General features: G+C 36.7%; 1 protein-coding gene across 1 annotated transcript in view; it reads right to left on the reverse strand.

Moving 5' to 3' along the window:
* DPYD (dihydropyrimidine dehydrogenase) overlaps positions 1-25,517 on the reverse strand; it is an 820,949-nt gene that overhangs the window by 390,256 nt on the left and 405,176 nt on the right. Inside the window, exon 13 of the mRNA XM_060090168.1 lies at positions 1,020-1,235. Coding sequence (XP_059946151.1) covers positions 1,020-1,235 — 216 coding nt within the window. The remainder of the gene's footprint in view (positions 1-1,019; positions 1,236-25,517) is intronic.

A 25,517-nucleotide genomic window follows, 5' to 3' on the forward strand; every position in this document is an offset into this window, starting at 1 on the left:
GTTCTCTAGATAGTCTTGATCACACTTACACATAGCATCTTGTAAAGCTGTCAGAATAAAACAGCTGTGATGTTTTAGCCATAATAATGCCAGCTATTGATCCTAGTAAGAGGTGAAAGAAGAAGAGAATGTGCTTGATGGGGCATATTTGTTGTATATTATTTTCTTTGCCTAAGGATAAGGCTGATTTAAATAATGATACTCTTTTCTCAGTCAGTAGATTCACACATTCTTATACATTAATTATTACTAACTACTGGTAAGTACTAAATATATCGATAGGTGTAGCATTTACAATTTTATCAATAAAGGGCCTAAAAATGTTAAATTTTGCTGCTTTTTTCTAATCCAACACCGTATAAGGATGAAACCCTCTACTGCATAAATTATTCCACTTTGAAAACATTCACTTATATGCTTTCTGTACTTTAAAGAATCAATCTGAAGTTTAATATGCAGTTTATTTTCTACTAAATATGTCCACTTGCATTGTCAGTACAAAGTCATAATATCAAATTAAACTCAGGTATTGTATTTGGGGAAAGGTTTCTGTATTTAAAAATTCAAGAAGAATCTTATTCCCAGCACCAGTAGTTACAATAAGTGATTTTTTTTGACACGACTTTGATTCCAGGATTATGTGCAAATAAAACTCATTGTCTCTCTAACTTTCAGTTGAGGCATATGTCCTCATTCACATACATCCAGAAATCACAAAACAATTAATAATGCCAACATAAGAATAAGTGAGTTTGTGATTATTAAATGAAATAGGCACTCTGTAGTATTTATATTTTTGACGCTTCTTAGACAAAACACAATGAAAACTCTATGCCATTCCACCTCTATGGGACAGAAGGAATAGAAGGAAATTAAAGACTCATTTGTAATAATAGGTTTTATCCAGTAGTTTAATAGCAGTTATTTATAGGTCAGAAAAATCTTCCCATTATAATATTTATGCCCTAATTAAAATACATGATAGATATTTAAACATGACTTCAAAAATAATTTCTTACCTTATCAAGAGAGAAAGTTTTGGTCACAGCAAAGCCCCATCCAGCTTCAAAAGCTCTACGAATCATTGATGAACTGGTAGCTGGAGTTGCACTGGCAAGACCAAAAGGATTTGTAAACTTCAATCCAGCCATTTCCACACTAATATCCACCAGATCAATAGGAGTATAAAAGAGGGGTAGTTCAGGCGTGGCAGAAACTGAGGCTCCATATTGTGACTACAAAAAAAACAAATAGCCAATAATTATTCTTGTATCACATCTGATTTTTCCATATAATCTTTTACAAAAATCACTTCAACACAGCATTTAAATTAATATAGATTACATCGGTCTGTTTGGAATGATGAAAATTAGCAAAAAAGTCAGTTAGCAGAGAACCAAATTCATATAATATCATCTTTTTCTAATTTAAAAGGTAGTTTGGAGAGTACTAATGGAAATAATATCAATTAAATAAACAATAAAACTACACTAAACATTCTGAGATTCAAACACAAAAGGGAATAATTTCAGAATTTATCTCCTTGGTCCCATTAGCCCAACCTTTTTGTACTTAATTTGTGGAAATGTCTTTAGTGCTCAGAGGTACAGGCAACAGCAAGTCAGGAGTCCTAAATTCAATTTCCAGTAACCCTGCTCTATTTATGAGATTTTAGGAAAGGCACCTAACACATCCTTTCCTTTTCTCCTTTACCGTTTTCAGTACAGCAGCATGAATGCTGGTTGCCTAATTTCCTACCTCCTAGGGATACTGGAAAATTCAGGAGATCAAGAACCACAGGGAGACATCTAATTTGGAAAGTGGGTAATGTATTCATGTGCATGAGGGAACTTTCTTCAGAAAACAAACAGGTTCCAAACAGTATAGAAATTTCAACTGTAATCTCTCAAAACTGTAAAACTACCTTTGTTAAATGAACATAGTAAAAAGCAACTTTGCATTACTGGAAAGATTCAATCAAAAAACCCTTTACAAAGTGCATGGCCCACAGAAACATAGTAGGTGCTTGCTAAATGTTGTCTCTCTGATTGCAGAGGTTATTGAACATTTCATCAGGTCTTTTGTTTGTAAAATGTCTCTGTCTCGGAGGAGCTTCAAGATGGCGGAAGAGTAAGACTGGAGATCACCTTCCTCCTCACAAATACATCAGAAATACATCTACATGTGGAACAACTCCTACAGAACACCTACTGAACGCTGGTAAAAGACCTCAGACCTCCCAAAAGGCAAGAAACTCCCCACATACCTGGGTAGGGCAAAAGAAAAAAGAATAAACAGAGACAAAAGAATAAGAATGGGACCTGCAACAGTGGGAGGGAGCCATGAAGGAGGAAAGGTTTCCACACACTAGGAGCCCCTTCGAGGGGGAGACTGCGGGTAGCAGAGCAGGGGAGCCTCGGAGCCACGGAGGAGAGCGCAGGAACAGGGGTGCGGAGGGCAAAGCGGAGAGATTCCCGCACAGAGGATCGGTGCCGACCAGCACTCACCAGCCCGAGAGGCTTGTCTGCTCACCGGCCAGGGCGGGCGGGGCTGGGAGCTGAGGCTTGGGCTTCAGTCGGAGCGCAGGGAGAGGACTGGGGCTGGCGGCGTGAACACAGCCTGAAGGGGCTAATGCGCCACAGCTAGCCGGGAGGGAGTCCGGGAAAAAGTCTGGACCTGCCGAAGAGGCAAGAGACTTTTTCTTGCCTCTTTGTTTCCTGGTGCGAGGAGAGGGGATTAAGAGCGCTGCTTAAAGGAGCCCCAGAAATGGGCGCGAGTGGCGGCTAACAGCGCGGACCCCAGAGACGGGCATGAGACGCTAAGGCCGCTGCTGCCGCCACCAAGAAGCCTGTGTGCGAGCACAGGTCACTATCCACACCTCCCTCCCGGGAGCCTGTGCACCTCGCCACTGCCAGGGTCCCGTGATCCAAGGACAACTTCCCCGAGAAAACACATGGAGTGCCTCAGGCTAGTGTAACATTAGGCAGGCCTCTGCTGCTGCAGGCTCACCCCACATCCACACCCCTCCCTCCCCCTGGCCTGAGTGAGCCAGAGCACCCGAAGCAGCTGCTCCTTTAACCCCATCCTGTCTGAGCAAAGAACAGATACCCTCAGGTGACCTACAAGCAGAGGGGGAGCCGAATCCAAAGCTGAACCCCGGGAGCTGTGTGAACAAAGAAGAGAAAGGGAAATCTCTCCCAGCAGCCTCAGGAGCAGCGGATTAAATCTCCACAATCAACTTGATGTACCCTGCATCTCTGGAATACCTGAATAGACAATGAATCATCCCAAATTGAGGAGGTGGACTTTGGGAGCAACGATATATATATATATATATATATATATATATATATATATTTTTTTTTTTTTTTTTCCCTATTTCTCTTTCTGTGAGGGTCTATGCGTATATTTCTGTGTGTAATTTTGTCTGTATAGCTTTGCTTTTAACATTTGTCCTAGGGTTCTGTCCGTTTTTTTGTTTGTTTGTTTTTTTGGAATAGTTTTCAGCACTTGTTATCACTGGTGAATTTGTTTTTTGGTTTGGTTGTTCTTTCTTTCTTTTTAAAATTACATTAAAATAATTTTTTAAAATTATTTCTTATTGTTTATTATAATAACTTAAAAAAAAATCTCTTTCTTTCTCCCTTTTATTCTGAGCTGCATGGATGACAGGCTCTTGGTGCTCCAGCCAGGCATCAGGGCTGTGCCTCTGAGGTGGGAGAGCCAAGTTCAGGACATTAGTCCACCAGAGACCTCCCAGCTCCATGTTATATCAAATGGCGAAAATCTCCCAGAGATCTCCATCTCAACGCCAAGACACAGTTCCACTCAACGACCAGCAAGCTACAGTGCTGGACACCCTATGCCAAACAACTAGCAAGACAGGAACATAACCCCACCCATTAGCAGAGAGGCTGCCTAAAATCATAATAAAGTCACAGATACACCAAAACAAACCACCAGACGTGGACCTGCCCACAAGACAAGATCCAGCCTCATCGACCAGGACACAGGCATTGGTCCCCTCCACCAGGAAGCCTACACAACCTACTGAACCAACCTTAGCCACTGGGGGCAGACACCAAAAACAACAGGAACTATGAACCTGCAGCCTGCAAGAAGGAGAACTCAAACACAATAAGTTAAGCAAAATGAGAAGACAAAGAAACACACAGCAGATGAAGGAGCAAGGTAAAAACCCACCAGACCTAACAAATGAAGAAGAAATAGGAAGTGTACCTGAAAAAGAATTCAGAATAATGATAGGAAAGATGATCCAAAATCTTAGAAATAGAATGGAGAAAATACAAGAAATGATAACAAGGACCTAGAAGACCTAAAGAGCAAACAATCATGAGCAACACAATAAATGAAATTAAAAATTCTCAAGAAGAGATCAATAGCAGAATAACTGAGGAAGAAGAATGGATAAGTGACCTAGAAGATAAAATAGTGGAAATAACTACTGCAGAGCAGAATAAAGAAAAAAAAATGAAAAGAATTGAGGACGGTATCAGAGAACTCTGGGACAATATTAAATGCACCAACATTCGAATTATAGGGGTCCCAGAAGAAGAAGAGAATAAGAAAGGGACTGAGAAAATATTTGAAGAGCTTATAGTTGAAAACTTCCCTAATATGGGAAAGGAAATATTTAATCAAGTCCAGGAAGGACAGAGAGTCCCATACAAGATAAATCCAAGGAGAAACACACCAAGACACATATTAATCAAACTATCAAAAACTGAATACAAAGAAAAAATATTAAAAGCAGCAAGGGAAAAACAACAAATAACATACAAGGGAATCCCCATAAGGTTAACAGCTGATCTTTCAGCAGAAACTGTGCAAGCCAGAAGGGAATGGCAGGATGTATTTAAAGTGATGAAAGGGAAAAACCTACAACCAAGATTACGCTATCAAACAAGGATCTCATTCAGATTTGACGGAGAAATTAAAAATTTTACAGACAACCAAAAGCTAAGATAATTCAGCACAACCAAGCCAGCTTTACATCAAATGCTAAAGGAACTTCTCCAGGCAGGAAACACAAGAGAAGGAAAAGACCTACAATAACAAACTCAAAACAAGAAGAAAATGGTAACAGGAACATACATATCGATAATTACTTTAAATTTAAATATATTAAATGCTCCAACCAAAAGACATAGACTGGCTGAAGAGATATAAAAACCAGAGCTGTATATATGCTGTCTACAAGAGACCAACTTCAGACCTAGGGACACATACAGACTGAAACTGAGGGGATGGAAAAAGATATTCCATGCAAATGGAAATCTAAACAAAGCTGGAGTAGCAATTCTTATGTCAGGCAAAATAGACTATAAAACAAAGACTATTACAAGAGACAAAGAAGGATACTACATAATGATACAGGCATCAATCCAAGAAGAAGATATAACTATTGTAAATATTTATGCACCCAACATAGGAGCACCTCAATACATAAGGCAAATACTAACAGCCATGAAAGGGGTAATCGAAAGTAACACAATCATAGTAGGGGACTTTAACACCCCACTTTCACCAATGGACAGATCATCCAAAATGAAAATAAGTAAGGAAACACAAGCTTTAAATGCTACATTAAACAAGATGGACTTAATTGATATTTATAGGACATTCCATCCAAAAACAACAGAATACACTTTCTTCTCAAGTGCTCGTGGAACATTCTCCAGGATAGATCATATCTTGGGTCACAAAACAAGCCTTGTTAAATTTAAGAAAATTGAAATTGTACCAAGTATCTTTTCTGACCACAACACTATAAGACTAGATATCAATTAAAGGAAAAAATCTGGAGAAAATACAAACACATGGAGGCAAAACAATACACTACTTAATAACCAAGAAGTCACTGAAGAAATCAAAGAGGAAATCAAAAAATACCTCGAAACAAATTACAATGAAAACAGGATGACTCAAAACCTATGGGATGCAGCAAAAGCAGTTCTAAGAGGGAAGTTTACAGCAATACAATCCTACCTTAAGAAACAAGAAACACCTCAAATAAACAACCTAACCTTACACCTGAAGCAATTAGAGAAAGAAGAACAAAAAACTCCCAAAGTTAGCGGAAGGAAAGAAGTCATCAAGATCAGATCAGAAATAAATGAAAAAGAAATGAAGGAAATGATAGCAAAGATCAATAAAATTAAAAACTGGTTTTTTTGAGAAGATAAACAAAACTGATGAACCATTAGCCAGACTCATCAAGAAAAAAACAAAGAAGACTCAAATCAACAGAATTAGAAATGAAAAAGGAGAAGTAACAACTGACACTGCAGAAACACAAAGGATCATGAGAGATTACTACAAGCAACTATATGCCAATAAAATGGACAACCTGGAAGAAATGGACAAATTCTTAGAAAAGCACAACCTTCCGAGACTGAACCAGGAAGAAATAGAAAATATAAACAGATTAATCACAAGCACTGAAATTGAAACTGTGATTAAAAATCTTTCAACAAACAAAAGCCCAGGACCAGATGGCTTCACAGGCGAATTCTATCAAACATTTAGAGAAGAGCTAACACCTATCCTTCTCAAACTCTTCCAAAATATAGCAGAGGGAGGAACACTCCCAAACTCATTCTACGAGGCAACCATCACCCTGATACCAAAAACAGACAAAGATGTCACAAAACAACAAAACTACAGACCAATATCATGGATGAACTTAGATGCAAAAACCCTCAACAAAATACTAGCAAACAGAATCCAACAGCACATTAAAAGGACCATGCACCATGATCAAGTGGGGTTCATCCCAGAAATGCAAGGATTTTTCAGTATACGCAAATCATAATAACAAATTGAAGGAGAAAAACTATATGATCATCTCAATAGATGCAGAGCAAGCTTTCAACAAAATTCAACACCTATTCAACAACAAAAACCCACCAGAAAGTAGGCATAGAGGGAACATACCTCAACATAATAAAAACCGTATATGACAAACCCACAGCCAACATCGTCTTCAAAGGTGAAAAACTGAAATTATTTCCCTAAGTTCAGGAAGAAGACAAGGTTGCCCACTCTCACCACTATTATTCAACATAGTTTTGGAAGTTTTAGCCACAGCAAGCAGAGAGGAAAAAGAAATAAAAGGAATCCAAATCGGAAAAGAAAATAAAGCTGTCACTGTTTGGAGATGACATGATACTATACATAGAGAATCCTAAAGACGCTAGCAGAAAACTACTAGAGGTAATCAGTGAATTTGGTAAAGTAGCAGGATACAAACTTAATGCACAGAAATCTCTTGCATTCCTACACACTAATGATGAAAAATCTGAAAGAGAAATCAAGGAAACACTACCATTTACCATTGCAGCAAAAAGAATAAAATACCTAGGAATAAACCTACGTAAGGAGACAAAAGACCCATATGCAGAAAATTATAAGACACTGATGAAAGAAATTAAAGATGATACACATAGATGGAGAGATGTACCATGTTCTTGGATTGGAAGAATCAACATTGTGAAAATGACTATACTACCCAAAGCAATCTACAGATTCAATGCAATCCCTATCAAACTACCACTGGCATTTTTCACGGTTCTAGAAGAAAAAATTTCACAATTTGTATGGAAACATAAAAGACCCTGAATAGAAAAAGCAATCTCAGAAAGAAAAATGGAGCTGGAGGAATCAGGCTCCCTGACTACGGACTACACTACAAAGCTACAGTAATCAAGACAGTATGGTACTGGCACAAAAACAGAAATATAGATCAATGGAACAGGATAGAAAGCTCAGGGATAAACCCACACACATATGGTCACCTTACCTTTGATAAAGGAGGCAAGAATATACAATGGAGAAAAGACAGCCTCTTCAATAAGCAGTGTTGGGAAAACTGGACAGCTACATGTAAAAAGAATGAAATTAGAACACTCCCTAACACCATATACAAAAATAAACTCAAAATGGAGTAAAGACCTAAATGTAAGGCCAGACACTATCAAACTCTTAGAGGAAAACATAGGCAGAACAATCTATGACATAAATCACAACAAGATCCTTTTTGACCCACCTCCTAGAGCAATGGAAATAAAAATAAAAATAAACAAATGTGACCTAATGTAACTTAAAAGCTTTTGCACAGCAAAGGAAACCATAAACAAGATGAAAAGACAACCCTTAGAATGGGATAAAATATTTGCAATTGAAGCAACTGACAACAGATTAATCTCCAAAATTTACAAGCAGCTCATGCAGCTCAATATCAAAAAAAACAAACAACCCAATCCAAAAATGGGCAGAAGACCTAAAGAGACATTTCTCCAAAGAAGATATATAGATTGCCAATAAACACATGAAAGAATGCTCAACATCATTAATCATTAGAGAAATGCGATATCATCTCACACCGGTCAGAATGGCTATCATGAAAAAATCTACAAACAATAAATGCTGGAGGGGGTGTGGAGAAAAGGGAACCATCATACACTGTTGGTGGGAATGTAAATTGATACAGCCACTATGGAGAACAGCATGGACGTTCCTTAAAAAACTAAAAATAGAGCTACCATACGACCCAGCAATCCCACTACTGGGCATATACCCTGAGAAAACCGTAATTCAAAAAGATTCATGTACCATAATGTTCACTGCAGCTCTATTTACAATGGCCAGGACTTGGAAGCAACCTAAGTGCCTACTGACAGATGAATGGATAAAGAAGATGTGGCATGTATATACAATGGAATATTACTCAGCCATAAAAAGAAACGAAATTGAGTTATTTATAGTGAGGTGGATGGACCTAGAGTCTGTCATACAGAGTGAAGTAAGTCAAGAAAGAGAAAAACAAATACCATATGCTAACACATATCTATGGAATCTAAAAACAAATGGTCATGAAGAACCTAGGGGCAAGACAGGAATAACGACACAGACCTACTAGAGGATGGACGTGAGGACACAGGGAGGGGGAAGGGTAAGCTGGGACAAAGTGACAGAGTGGTAGTGCATATATGGACATATATACACTACCAAATGTAAAATAGCTAGTGGGAAGCAGTCGCATAGCACAGGGAGATCAGCTCGGTTTTTGTAACCAGCTAGAAGTGTTGGATAGGGAGTGTGGGAGGGAGGGAGTTGCAAGAGGAAAGAGATATGGGGATATATGTATATGTATAACTGATTCACTTCATTATAAAGCAGAAACTAACACACCATTGTAAAGCAATTAGACTCCAATAAAAATGTTAAAAAAAAGTCTCTGTCTCTCTCCTTCTCTTCCTCCCTCCCTTTCTCTCTGTTTATCTCTGAAAGACAAATAATACTGGCAAATATAAAGAGGATGAATTTTCTCAGCCAAAGTGGTTACTGAATGGACAGGTCTAGTTAATTCTAAAATTAGAATTCTTTTCTCTTGTGAATCATCACTCAAAAGTTGTTTGAGCAGAACTTTAATTTTACAGGAGTGTGTCTTATGTAGATAAAGATTGCCATGACCTGCATAAAAATTATTTCTACACCTCCACCATTTATTATGCAAAGTTAAGTTCACGTAATATGTAAAAAGGCATCAAACTTGTCAATTGAAAGACTAATGTGTCTCTGGTGCCTGCAAAGAGGTACCTGATGGCATCTAGCCTTCAGCTGCGGCAGGCATCTTCTGCCAACAATATTTTGGGTTTCAAGGGACATTTCTGAATATTGTGCATTCCTACTGTGAGCATAATGTCTTCTGTTCTCACATGGATGGCAATACTATTAAAAGGATTATTAGCAAAGACAAAAGTTATAATGTATAATATAAGGAAGTGAGGGATAATCTGAGTCATGTTAATTTGAGGTGTGTCTGTGTCTGTGTGAGTATGTACAGGGATAGGTGAGGTAATAAACACCTTCGGTGAGATTTTCTTAGCTCTGAATAATCATAATTTAAATTGAATCAAGGAATTTCAAGGTTAGACTATGGAAGAATTTCCTGACACCACAATTTGGTTAACACCAGGGGAATTTTAGAAGCACCTTCCGTGTTTGAGGAACCTTAGAAACTTTGGGCAATCTTTGATCTGATGATGATAGCAGAAATACTTATGGTTCCATGTTCATTATTAGGTGAGGTGAATGACACTACATTTTCTCCTTTTTTCATGGCTTTGTACTGAAATAACTAATCTCTTCAATCTCACAGATGAATTTTAGTTTGTCAATAATTATAGCTATATAGCATTAGACAATAGCCCAAGGACGTAGATATATATGTGTAGTTTAACTTGCATTTCTTAATTTATGTAGTTTTAAATACATAAAGTATTGCTTTGGAATTCTTAAGAAGGTTGCTGCCTTAATATTTAGAAAGGGAATGATGTGGTCAAACTCTGCAAGATTTTCCTTAAGCTTCAAAACAAAAACGAAAAGCAAACAACAAAACAAATAACAAAAAAATCAATATACAGACAAATGTCAATTGAGAAGTATACCTTCTTATAAAAATGTGTATTTTATTTCATTGACAAAACTACTACTGATGTATATGCAGATATGACATAACCTAAAATCTTTAGTTGTAATAGGCAGTCTTTTTTCATACTGTACATACAGGGCTATTTTTTTGTTTTGTTTTGTCTGTGCCTTTTTACCACAGTGTGGTGCTACAGCAAACCAGTCTGGTCAACCTCATACTATACTCAAGCCTTAATGTACGCTTCATTTTCTGAAATTTAAAAGTTCCCCTCTGCATCCTTGCTCAGGGAACTTAAGCATCTCAGATTTCAGCTCTCACCACAAGGCTAATTCCTCCCAAATCCAAATTGCAACCTCCAAATTCAGATTTCCAAGAGACTTCAAGACCTTTGGATGTGGATGCTTTGTCGTTAATTCAAACTCAGCTCCTTCAAAGTGTACCTCATCATACATTCCCTTCTAAAGAATATGTTATTCAGATTTTCAGTTTCAGACTGTATTATTTTTCCAGTCATCTGATAGTGTTAGTAAGCAATGAATGTAAGAAACAACCTAGATGTTGGTTAATGAGGACTAGCTCTCCAATGATACTACTGTACAAAGAATGTTATACTGGTGTCAGGAATGACACAGAAAAAAAGAACGTATTGACATAGAAGAGTGATTATCCTGTAATAAGTGAAAAAATTAGTGATGAACAAAACAGACAAGGTCTCTGGAGCTTACATACAGAAAAATGTAAATAAAACTACCAACCAACCAACTGAACACAAAATTAAAACCACAGATCATTCATCACACTGCCACTTGTCTCCATGCATTATCTTAGGTATTCTGGCTAGCCTGAAATATAACCTAACACTTTCTTCACCCATCAAGCTCCTAATCATCCTTACAAACTCAACTCATTCATGCAAGAATATGCTTCCTGGGGCATTTCCTTAATAGACTTCATATAGTTGTCTAAAGTAGCTGACTCTTTTCTTTGATATTTTATCATTTAAAATATGGCTGTACCTCAGTAGTCATCATACTGTGCAGTACATGTTGATTTTCTCTTCAAACAGAACATAAGCTCCTTGAGGGCAGTGACTATAACCTATTCAAATTAGTATCTCCATTAGAATTTGAAATATTTTCAAAATATATGTTTAGATTACATTATATCATATTATATATAAAATACTTACTCTTAAAGGCAAATCTGCCCCTTGTAGAGACAAAGATAAATAAAATCACTTTCCCATAAGGCAACCCTCATTATTTATATATTTATAATTATTTTTAGTACACAATGCTTTTCGACATTCTCATTGTCCTTTGTTGGATAGCTCATTTACCTTCTATTTTCTGAAACTGAGGAGTCTGCTAAAGTAGTTAAAAGGGTTAAATACAGGAACTTGAATTTAAAAAAATTTCCCCCTTCTCTCTGCTCTCTAATTCAGGAATCAAATTATAATCTGAACATCACCACAATATCTCTGGTTGTTCAAAATGCACTTAATAGAAACCAAAAGAAAACTACAGAATCAAAAGAGACTGAAGTGATAAAGAACTGAGATCAGGATGGAGGGCAAGGGTAAAAATAGAGATTAAGGAAAAACTAAATATTCAGCAGATTTTTAGAGAGTAAAAATAAAAAGTAACACTTCTTTTATAAAAGCCATTGTCAGCCACATGAGATATTGAGAATGAGAGAGATGTCTAAAGATGACTTTTGTAAAAATTTGCTTTTTCCCCCTCAGAATTTTTTAGGGGAGACTGAAAAAGATTTTAGTTACTTACAATTCAATCTAAAAAAAATAACTCGATGACATGCATGGACCATGAGAGTTCCCAAATTTATATGAGTTACATGTAAATGTTCTCATTTCATTTCCATCTACAAAATCCTTCAAGGAGCTTCACTACCTGCAGAATACAGCATAATCTCTTCAGCACTATATAATCCCAGTTGTGATCTGGGCTCTTCCCTTTCCCTACACTTTCTAATCACATCTTTCACCCTTTCTAGTCTCATCTACTACCATTCCCTCACAACATCTTATGCTTCAGTTTATTAAACCACTTATAATTTCTCAAACAAAACAATGTCATTAATGCATCTATGCATTATGACTTTTTATTTTTCCTAAAATGTTACTTCATGCCTGGCTTTTCTGCTCTGAAAATTCCAACTAATCCTGCAAGAGTCAGTCTTGCTGTCATCTCCACCAGGAAACTTCCCCAGCATTCCACAAGCTCACTTGTTCCCTTATCATACTCTGTACTTGGTTGCTTACATGTATGTGTCTCCCATCTAATTTACTTTCAGCACCAAGCATAAGACTTAGCAGAAAGACGCTTAAAATATTTGTTGAATGCATCAGACTACTGTCCATGGGTACTTAGCCTCTTTTTTATATCAGTTCCCATAAGATGATAATCAGTTTAGATGAAATAATCATTAACTGTATTCCAGATATTTAAAAAGTCCAATATTCTATTATTTTAACGTAGAGTAACATTCAACTCTTACCTCTTGAAGACTACTGAATTTAGCAAAGGCTCTCAAAAGAGCCATCTAGTAGGAATGGTAAATAACTGCTCTAGGCAATCAAGTTCCTATGTAAATACAGGTATTCTATAATTCAGTCACACAAAGTGACGTAAAAATTCACCTCACAATTTTGCCAGGATCCAGCTTAAAATAACACATTTTTCGGTCCTCTATGACTTTTAACTTCCAGATTCAAATGGACTCCTTTGGTTCCAAGTAACAAAAACTAGGTTCAGAAGGTTATTATGAGGGTATAGAAGTATCTCATGTAACAGTAGGAAAACAGCAAGGCATCCAGGAAGGGCTGGGAATCCTCATGGAAAGCCATAGGATCTGTCTCTTGCTCTCTCTTCTGTGTGCATCTAGGTTTATTCTGTCTCTGCAAATTGACTTCCTCTGCTTCATTATCCAGAATGGTTGATATTTTATAGGTCTAGCCCAGACATTTTTAACTCTACTTTCTAAAACATTTGGAGAGTTTTTTAAAATTCTGATGTCTTGGCAAGAGAGACGCCATGCTAATTACATCAGAATTGCTCTGAGTGGGACTCAAGCAGTGTAATTTTAAAAAATTTCTCCAGGAGATTGCACTGTGCATCCAAGCTTGAAAATCATTTCTTTAGCCGTATTAACGCTTCTCCTAATTCTTATTCTCAAGTGAGACATTCATGTTTAGCCACCATCATCTTAAATGTCTACATTTTTCAGATAAGCTGGACACATACTCTAAAAAGTGCTTATCTGCTTAAAAGGCATTAGTTCTGACAACCATCAATACATTTTCCAAATGTTAAGGCCCACTGTAAAAATAGGTCACTTACTTTATTCTCAAAATGAACAAGATACTTGTCTATTTGCAAATAATACTTATGTTGGGCCCAGTGATAAGTGTTTTGTACTTATTCTCTCTTTTTGATCACAACTCTTCATGTTAGGCATCATTCTCCTATTGAAGATGAGAAAAGTGAGGTTCAAAGAAAGTAAATTACTTGTCCAAAGATAAGCAGCTAATACATGGTAGAGCAAGATCTGAATTCAGAGCTTTCCCTTACTACATTATATCAAGTTGCCCTATTTACATAAACATTGTTTTTCTAAAGTATTAATGCCCTCAAAATAGGAAACTGACTTAAAAATTATTCATGATGGTTTGATTAAACACACACACACACATACACAAAACATATGTACACATGCACTGAAAAATCTATTATCAAAAATGAAAAACAGGGCTTCCCTGGTGGTGCAGTGGTTAAGAATCTGCTTGCCAACGCAGGGGAGATGGGTTTGAGCCCTGTTCCGGGAAGATCCCACATGCCGCAGAGCAACTAAGCCCGTGCTTACTACAACTACTGAACCTGTGCTCTAGAGCCCGCAAGTCACAACTACTGAGCCCACATGCCACGACTACTGAAGCCCATGTGCCTGGAGCCCATGTGCCTGGAGCCCATGCTCCACAACAAGAGAAGCCACCGCAATGGGAAGCCCACGCACCACCACAAAGAGTAGCCCCCACTCACGGCAACTAGAGAAAGCCTGTGCACAACAATGAAGACCCAATGCAGCCAAAAATAAAATTAATTAATTAATTAATTAATTTTAAAAAACGAAACAAATACTGGTGAACAGACTCTTATACCTAAGGTCAAAATTTTAAAAAAAAGAAAGAAAAAGATATACCAGTCAGCTATTAACGAGATAATCAATCATAATGGCTTTCATTTGAGAACAGAAATAAAAACAAGTACAATGCTACACTACAATGACCTATTATTTTATTATTACTCTTTATCACTGGTATTCTTCTATTATACCTGGCTGGGTCATGGAATCACAGACAGAGAAATTTGCATATATAATTGTTATTCTGTTGAGGGAAAAGCAAATCACATCATAATTATGTATCCCAATTTCACCTTTTCCTTAATTTGCTTTAGTAGAATGATTTTTTTTAAAGAAAACACTGTTAAAAGCAAGACTATTGGTAGTGTTATGTTTGATTGAAGAAGAGAAAATAACTATCACTATGTTGCTTGCTTCCAATTTAAAATTCTCAAACAGCTTTCACTTACTCATTTTATTTATATTTCATTGTGATATAACTATAATGGTCCCTATCTTGGGGTACAGCTGCTCTAGAAGCATCCATTCTGAGATTATTTTAAGGCAAAGAATAAATAACACTGTGCAGCTACTTACAGCTAGATTAATTCATAGGTTGGATTAATGCATTAATTAACTCCAGCTCAGTTACTTTGCCCTTTGAAGAAATATCTGAGGGAAAAAACTTACAAGGCAGAAATTAATTTGGATTAGCTGTTTCCATGATGGAAAGGCCTAGGTACAGTGATTATAATTATAACATAAAATCAGATTTCATTTCTCCATTTGGAGAAATTATTGTTTATAATGAAAATTTTGGAAAGATATGAGTCTATAAAAAAGTTTCTAAAAAATAATGATCCCATTTTATTCACTTATTTATAGGACTATATTCACATTGCTTTTAATAAGATATTTGTAACCTGAACACAAAATAAGGCTACAAAATTAAATGATATTAACTCAAATCAATGTGATCTTTTTCTCCGTCTAAACCCTACCTCCACCCCTAACTACCAGCTGTTAAGCAACTTAAAGTATTATCATGCAAACATTCCTCTGTTCTTCAATAAAAAAAAACCTATTCCTCCCTTAGTTTTTCCCATTTACTTTATTATGACACTGCCATTTATCCAGCTTAAGCCAAAAATCTGTGAATCGTTCTTGATATTGTTCTCTCTCATTCCCCATTTCTCTTCCACCAACAAATCTAATGACAGTGTCTCCAAAATATATGAATCCAAGCACTTCCATCCATTTTCACTGCCACCATTATCTCTTACTGGGACTATTTCTTACTGGTTTCCCCAGTTTCCCCATTTTCCTTGCCTCCTACTGAAATCCACTCTTTACTTTGCACCAGAATAGCCTTTTAAATACATAAATTTGATTGTTTAAAAATTTTCATTGGCTTCTCATTGCATTTTGTTAATATTCAAACTCTTTATTATAGTCTACAAGATCCTTCATGATTTGGTCCTCTGTCCCTATCCAAACTTACCTTATTCCACTCTCTATATAAGTATACATATCAGTCACATGTGACTTCCACCAAACTCTATCTTTCCCTGGGGGTCTGCATGTACTCTTCTCTCTACCTGGCATGTTTTTTTTTTTTTCTTTAATTCTTCAGTTTCCATGTAAAACTTTACTCCCATTTCCAAGTACCAGCACTTTTAGCAACTGCTATGGACTGAACTGTGTTCTCCCCAAATTCATATATTGAAGCCCTAACCCCCAAGGTGATGGCATTTAGAGACTGGGCTTTTGAGGGTTATTTAGGTTAAGATGAGGACGTGAGGTCATGGAGGTGAGGCCCTCACGATGGAATTAGTGCCCTTATAGGAAGAGACACCGACACCGGAGAGCTAGCTCACAGCTCACTTGCGCTCCTCTCTCTCTCTCTCTCTCTCTCTCTCTCTCTCTCTCTCTTTTTCTAGCTCACTCTCCACCATGTGAGTACACAGCAAGAAGGTGGCCATCTACAAGCCAGGAGAACCCTCACCAGAACCCGATCACGCTGGCACCCTGGTCTCAGACTTATAGCCTCCAGAAATGTGAGAAAATTAATTTCTGGTGTTTAAGCTACCCACTTCATGGTATATTGTTATGGTGGCCTGAGCTGAATAATAGAGCAACTCAATGTAGAATCACCAATGAGTCAAGTGAACTTGTAAAACGTGCTTCCTAAATCTCATGTGTCCCATGACCTAAAATGTTTCCTAGGCATATTCAATTTTTCAACAATATTTACGAAGTGCTTACTATATGGTAGACATTGTGACCAGATCTAGGGACACAGCAGTAAACAAATTACACTTTCTAGTTTCATGGATCTTATACAGAGTGATGGGGGCTAGGGGGTGGGAGACAAACACAAACATAGATTAGTGTATCTGTGTGTGTGTGTGTGTTTATGTGTGTGTGTGTGAGATAGTGTGATTCATAATGAAAGATATATATTTGGTCTTTGTTCTGTTTCTGGCACATTGCTCCTAAAACTCTTGGACTTTCCTCAATGATGAAAACAATCGAAGTCTCTTTTGCTATGTCAATGAGGTGACTTTTGGAAAGAACCAAAGGATGGGGGCTGGTTGCCAGGAGAATCAACTTTGTGGTAAGTTGGAACTTTCAGTCCCACCCACCTGTCTCCCTGACCTCAGTGGAGGGGAGAGGGGCTGGAGGTTCAATCAATCGCCAATGGCCAATGATTTAATCAATCATACCTAGGTAATAAAGCCTCTATAAAAATCCAAAAGAACAGGATGTGGAGAGCTTCCAAGGTAGGAACATCAGATTTGGGTGAGAGTGGTGTGCCTGGTGAAGGCATGGAAACTCCATGCCCTTTTTCCATATCTTGCCCTATATAATAATTCTTCCATCTGGCTATTCCTGAGTTATATCCTTTTATTATAAACCTGTGATCTAGTAAGTAAAATGTTTTTCTGAGTTCTATGAGTCACTCTAGGAAATTAATTGAACCCAAGGAGGGGATCATGGGAACATCTGATTTATAGCCTGTCAGAAGTACAGATAACAACCTGCTCTTGTGATTGGCATCCTAAGATAGAGGGGGGTCGCTGGAACCTCCAATCTATAGCCTATTAGTCAGAAACACATGTGATAACCTGGGCTTGGTGACTGGTATCTGAAGTGGTAGAAGGGAGGAAGGTGTCAGTCTTGTGGGATTGACCTCTTCCCTGTGGGATATGACACTTATCCCCAGGTGCACAGTGTCAGAATTGAGTTAAATTGTAGGCACACCCAACTGGTGTGCTGAGCATTGCTTGGTGGTGTACAGAACCACTCCCCCTCTACACACACATGTTGGTATTAAGTCCAGGGACCCAAAATATCGTGTCTTAAAGTGGTTTTTCCTCAGAAACAGAATGCAGAATATGTGGGTTAGGAAATAGTATGGATGGGGTCAGGGAAGTTTTCCATTTGGTACCCACAGAGGCTTCTTTAATAAAGTAACACCTGAGCAGATACCAGAAGGAGGTGAGCAAAGGGTCATGTGTGTATCAACAGAGTTTTGGTATACCCTTTTCATGACATTGAAATGAATGGCCCAATTTATCAATTTAGCTACAGCAATAACATTGGTTTCTACCTTCTACTAAGTATAATATCATCCATTAAGAAAACAGAATGTGTCAGTCTCCCGAGGCAATAGAAATAAAAGCAAAAATAAACAAGTGGGACCTAATCAAACTTATAAGCTTTTGCACAGCAAAGGAAACCATAAAACAAAAAGACAACCTATGGAATGCAAAAAAATATTTGCAAATGATGAGACTGTCAAGGGATTAATTCCCAAAATATACAAAGAGCTTATACAGCTCAATAACAACAAAAAAATAAACAACCCAATCAAAAAATGGGCAGAGGACCTAAACAGACATTTCTCCAAAAAAGACATCCAGAGGGCCAATAGGTAATTTCTCAATGTTAATTATTAGAGAAATGAAAATCAAAACTATAAGGAGGTATCATCTCGCATTGGTCAGAATGGCCATTAAAAAGTCTACAAAAAAAAATGCTGGAGAGGGTATGGAGAAAAAGGAACCCTCCTACACTCTTGGTGGGAATGTAAATTGGGGCAGCCACTGTGGAAACCCATATGGAGGTTCCTTAAAAAATGAATAATATAATTATCATATGATCCAGCAATTCCACTCCTGGGCATATATCCAGAGAAAACTCTAATGTGAAAAATACATGCACCCTAATGTTCATAGAAGCACTATTTACAATAGCCAAGACACGGAAGCAACCTAAATGTCCATCCACAGATGAATGGATAAGGAAGATGTAGTATATATACAATGGAATATTACTCAGCCATGAAAAAGAATGAAATAATGCCATTTGTAGCAACATGGATGGACCTAGAAATTGTCATACTGAGTGGAGTCAGACAGAGAAAGACAAATATCATATGATATCACTTATATGTGGAATCTAAAAAATAATACAAATGAACTTATTTACAAAACAGAAACAGACTCACAGATATAGAAAACAAACTTATGGTTTCCAAAGGGGAAGGGGGGACAAGGATAAATTAGGAGTTGGGATTAGTAGATACAAATCACTATATATAAAATTGATGAACAACAAAACCCTACTGTATACCACAGGGACCTATATTCAATATCTTGTAAAAAATTATCATGGAAAAGAATAAAAATAAAGAATATACATATATTTGTATAAATGAATCACTTTGCTGTATGCCAGAAACTAATACAACATTGTAAATCAACTGTACCTCAATAAAATTAATTAATTTTAAAATTAATTAAGTTTTAGAAAAGAAAACAGCATGTAGACTATTACACAGAACCTCTACTTCATACAACCATAAGGGTCGGTTAAAAGGATAATACAGTACTTTAAGAAATGGCTTCTGTTAGCCAAGGATCCCTCCCAAATAATAAATAACATGTTGACAAATTTTCCAAAGTGTCAGTCAAGAAGGTAACAATTGCCATATTCACAGGCCCAGGGGCAAATGCAGCGACACTGCTGACAAGATGTCAATGACTAGTGTAAGAAAAGCCTGGTGACCAGCACAAGGTGGTCCCTGACAGCAAATCCATGTAGTACAAAGGAGTCAGTATGAGCAAGGTGAGAGTGATGAAGGTAAATAACAGAAGCTGACATTTAAGAAAGGTGACAGCAGCAATGTTAAGTATTAAGACTTGGAATAAAAAGCTCAAAATTGTAAGTCAACAACCTATCAGGCAATCCCTGCTTTTGTGTTAAGCTATTAACTCTGTATTTCTAGGAGGAGAAGTCTCTGATATAGGCTAAGGTGGGGATAGGATGCAGGGAGAAAACCAGTGCAGTCTCTCAGAAGTTATTTTGCCACCCTCAACAAGTCAGTTAGGCCTCTTTAAAACTCATTTGTCTCATCTTTAAAACAACGATTGTGAAGGATGTTGTGGGAATCAAACGAGAAAAATTGTAACACTGTTCTGCTCATTTTCACCCTTCCATTTCCATGTTAACTGTACCCCACCACCTGTTTTAGCAGTTGAAAGTAGCATTTATCACCAATGATCCGAGTGCATTTGTAAGATCTACTTCCTAAACCTCATGTGCCCTGTAATCCTCAGCATATTCAATTTTTCAACCACAGTTATCAAGTACCTACCATATGGTAGGCGTTTGTTGTCCAATCACCTACTATAACACAGGCGTTGTTCTACGCATTGAGGATACCATAGAGAACAAAACTGACAAAACGTCACATTGAAGGCTACATTCCCATGGGATGTTGTCCTGCAGGCAGTGACTATGCAATATATGCTAAGTCATCCAAAAATGAAATAACATCATTTCGAGGGGTGGTTGTATGGATTACACAAGCCCAGTACCCTTGTTCTCATCCCCACTCTGGTACAGAGCTCTCTGATGACTAGCAGGAACTTACCTACGTGTTCTGCCTTCCATAAGCTCAGCTAAAGTTCAGCCAAGAGAACACCACGAGGAAGAGGATGCACAGCTACTGAAAAGAACAGCAGGGCTGAGTATGAAAAAACTTGGCTACAGCCCCAACATGGCCATCACACAGTTTCAACACCTTAACGATGGCATTACATTTCTCCTGTTCTTTTTTGTGGATCTTATTGCTGTCTTTTATCTCTTTGAGGATCTTTAACATACTTATTTTAAAGCCCTTTCAGAAGATAGTTCTATTATTCAATTCTCCTATAACTTGAATTTAATCTTTCAAAGTCTGTTCTTCAGCTTCCTGCCCTATGTATTAAGTGGTTGAATCAGATGATATTCATATCTCTCTCAACCAACTTCAGCATAGGTTTTCTAATTTGTAAAATGGGGGGAAAATGGTTACTCCAGGGGTAATTTTTCAGTGTAACATGAATGTTAAGCTCCTAAAAAGGAAATGAGCATGTAGCAGGTATTCAGTAGATTAGATTCTTTATTTTTAACATGTATTATTTGGATTTCAGAACCATAAAAAATTATAATTTTGTCCTTTTAATGGATGAAAATAGTGAGGCACAAGATAACACATCAGAAACTTTAACAGGTTTCAAGTCTTTAAACTGGGAATTCCACCTCTATAAGTACATTGTGCTGTCTCAGAGCCATTAGTGAGATAACCAAAAGGCAATATGACATTCCCAAAGGTCTGAAGGGAGAATTAACGAATAATTAAGTCAGGGCTTGAACCCAGGTCTCTTGACTTTTAGGCTTCCATTACATCACCTTATCAGGATAATTTTCTTTTTTTTTAATTCTTAATTTATATTGGAGTATAGTTGATTAACAGTGTTGTGTTAGTTTCAGGTGTACAGCAACGTGATTCAGTTATACATATACATGTATCTATTCTTTTTCAAATTCTTTTCCCATTTAGGTTATTACAGAATATTGAGAAAAGTTCCCTGTGCTATATACAGTAGGTCCTTTTTGGTTATCTATTTTAAATATAGTAATGTGTACATATCAATCCCAAACTCGGATTCTTTACAACTTGTATAAAAGTCAACTTTACTAAATCATTGAATGCAGAGAATAAAATTCTAGCTCAAATTTTCAACTGAGTTATTTTGCATTTGAATTTTCCCCACCAACCTAAAGATTTTTAGTTCTTTGTTCTACTGTGATATTGTCCTTAGCACCATACAGCTCTAGGCATTAGGGTGTTAAAGATTTGGCATAGAATTCTTAACACCTATAGCCCACTTGGACCAAGTGACACTGCAGTGGCTAAGTTCTTTCATTCAACATCAGCACACGCTGAGATCAGGTTCTGTATGGCATGGATCAGATTTTTCAGAGTTATTTTTTCTACCCATTCTAATCTTGAGTTATCTGCCTGAAGTAGCAATCTACTGCTATATTGGTAAGGAAATATTCTGCCTTTTGGAGACAATTTCATTTTAAATTACTTTTCAGGTCAAATGCTGCCATTTAATAAGGTTTGGAACCTTATACAAAGTCAATAAAAGGCGTTAAAATTACTTATTAGTCATGGCATTTTCTTCCCCTATCACCAACTAGATAGTTTTGTTTTGATAGCTCCATTAGATATAGGCTCATTCCTCATTTTTTCCTTGATTTCCTTTTACAACATATAGATGATATAAAAAATAAATCTCCCTTCATATACAAAAAGCTACACATTATTAAAATTGAATTTTTAATAGAAAAAGTATTGTCTCTGATACTTAATAATTACTTTAAACATTAGCTAGGGAATACACCAAAAATTAACATGAATGTACCACCAAAGGCAAATTCTATAGATAGTACCATGGGGTTTATTGTATGCTTATTTACAAGCACTTAAAATGGACTTTATTTTTCAATAACTGTAAGCAAATTTAACTTTACTACTTCCCATTGAAAGGGATAAAAATGAGATCACATGCAATTCTGATTCTTTTTCAGTCTAAAGGTCCAGTTTCCCAATGAGAAATTGGGCTGAAGTCATCTCAATACTGTGATCCTGACCAAGTGGAAAAACTTAGCATGGAAACAGCATTTAGCCATGACATACTTCAATATTATTTTTCGGAGGCTATCACTATCTCAAACTAAATCCATTATGATTTAAAACTGTCTTTTTATTGATATTCATTGTTTTTCAACCTGACAGTGGCCAATGATTTATACCAATTTTCTTTTAACACAGGAATTAAAGAGTTTGAAATATATCTTAAAGGACACTTTTTCAATAGGCCTCAAGATTTTAATACAGCTGTCATTTGAAAAGCCTTACCTCCTCTCAGTTGGAGAAGGGTCTAGAGAAGAAACCAGCTCCCTTGATACGACTGTTTTTATTTGAAGCAGTGGAGGATTCAAAAATTAGTATGACATATTGATGATGCCTTTTTTGAAAGGCATTTTTATTCCCTAAGTAGAAGAAAACTAGCTGGCTGTCAATCATTAAACCACAAATGAAGTCTTTGCTTGGCTAAGATATTTGCAACTATACCAATGCTGGTAAACTAACCACCAAATTATAGCCTTTTCTCTTGCCTCACCCAGATTTCACAGGGGCTGCACACCCAAATAAATGCCTCTTGGCTACCCATTCATCTAACAGCTGGAAAGATGACACTTGACATTTGGAAACTTTCCTGTGAAGATTGCTGCAAGGCTTTCCCATTAGCTTCCTGGTGAGACTGTAAGGTCGAATAAGCTGCCTCAAAACCTGCAAAGGGTAACGGAAATACTCTAATATTAAGCCTGTGTGATTTAAATTTCTAATTCTCAAATCATAGGTCTTCAGATACTGTAGAAACCACTGGTATATTTCAGGGCAAAAGAATGCCTTTGAAGATGTGAAATTAAAGTGATATTTTAAGCAATGATGATGATAACTGCCTTTTATTTAAAGTTGGCACTGAAGGTCTTCTAAGCAAGAGAGACTTGGACATAGATAATTTCTTTTAAGTTTGTTTTCTAAAATCCCAGACTGTCATATTTTTTTAGCAACTGTTCATCTTTGTCCAGAACAGAAATCTTAAACATAAGGCACTGTCACTACCATTCTTTGGGCTTTATTTTCACATCATAGATGTTATGAGAGATAGGTTTAAAATTTTAACAATCCAACAGTGTGGGTTTGTTTGGAAAATCATTGACCCCAATATAAAATAAAATTGTAAATATTCCAGTATTAAGAAAATGCTGTGATCTTATAAATCTTTCAAGTATAAACATAGGACTTTTTTCTCTTTAGAAAGAGACCTTTCGAAGAGACCCCCAAATCAAAAAGTTTTAATAACCTGACAGTTCACTAAAGGTATTAGATAGATAAAATCCTTCACATAATCTCAAATCCTAAAGATGGCAGAAGGTGAAAGATTTCATTTATTGATATGAATGCACATAATTCAATTAGCTTTATAGCAATGATCCTTCTGCACTGTGCCCAGTTTTGAATTCCCCATCTTCAAAGTGTCCTTACAATTTTCTATTCTTGGTTGTTAACTCAGTATTTCCCATGTGAAAGATTCACAAGAATGAATAGGCCTCTCTAAATGTTCAGTCATATGTCCAAATGTAGATAAAATTAATTATTAAAGAGGAAAATGAAACATTTAAAAAATATATGCAGAAGGGCACTGAAGAAACAGCAGACATGAATGATGTAACTTTGAATCTTGAATTAATCACCATCTGAGACTGAAATCACTTTTTAAAAGTCAATTTAGTGAGGCTGAATTTTACCCTATTAGTGACAATGACAGATAGGGATTCCTCTGGATGGGAATCTCATGGCCCCAAATCACAAAAAAAACACGAACACAAACCTAGCTTTCTCACAACATTCCATTAACAAATCCACCAAGAGGAGTCTCAGCTCACAGAGAGAAAATGAAATACTTAGCAATGACTGGATGACTCTTTTCTCTTCAAATTAAAACCACAACTACCATGTTGTACTCACTCACTATATGGTGGGACTATGGCATATCTCTCTCTCCACTAGGTACTGAAATCACAAACTTGTTTCACATAGCCTATTGAACTACCATCAGATAGATGGTAATGGCTTTCTGTCACTCTTGATCTGGGGCAGATCTGAACTAGTGACCAAAAGGTTGTAGGCTCTGTATCTCATTACTAACCCCCTGAGAGATCTAGTTCTCTCAACAACTAACTATTCTTTTGTGCCTCAATGACACCAAAAGAAAATACACAAAAACCTCAAGCAGTAGAGAAGCAGGTCATCCATGTAAGGAATTTATGATAGTTTTGAAGAACTTTACAAACACCTATTTCAAAATATACCCATATACTACATACATTAACTGTGAGAGAAATTCATTATAACCTTCATTAAAATATCATATAAGCTTCACTGAAGCCGAACGACACTGTAGAAAGTTCAGCTGAAAAAACACTGTAGAAAACTAAAACTTAAAAGATACCTGTGCTCTGTGATCTTACAGGGTTAGGAAAGACATTTTAGATCTAGTATGATGCTCTAATATTTATGTGTGTATCCTGTACATACATTCTAAGATAATTTTGCCATAAGAATTAGTTTCAGGAGGGATTGACAAAATGGAAAGTATAACATAAAGAAATAATCATAACAGTATCAGGCACTTTAACATGGATACTTATGATAGGAACACAGCTTATTTAATTAAGGGTAAAGTTTGAGAAAACACAAAAAGAATATCATTTGGGAACATGCATGTAGACAAACTCATGTATATAGAAGGAACACTGAAACTAAACCAATAAAAAAATTAACTTTTTGTTGTAGAAAGTTGACCTCAAATGCTGACTGCCAATAAACAGTATTCTGTAACTATTTAACTTCAACTATTCTGTAACTAAGTATTCAGTGACACCTAAAGTCACTTGTAAACTGAGTAACCAAAACATTTTTTTTTTTTTTTTTTTTTTTTGCGGTACGTGG

The sequence above is a fragment of the Mesoplodon densirostris genome, chromosome 2, assembly GCF_025265405.1.
Source record: "Mesoplodon densirostris isolate mMesDen1 chromosome 2, mMesDen1 primary haplotype, whole genome shotgun sequence".
Classification (NCBI taxonomy): Eukaryota; Metazoa; Chordata; class Mammalia; order Artiodactyla; family Ziphiidae; genus Mesoplodon; species Mesoplodon densirostris.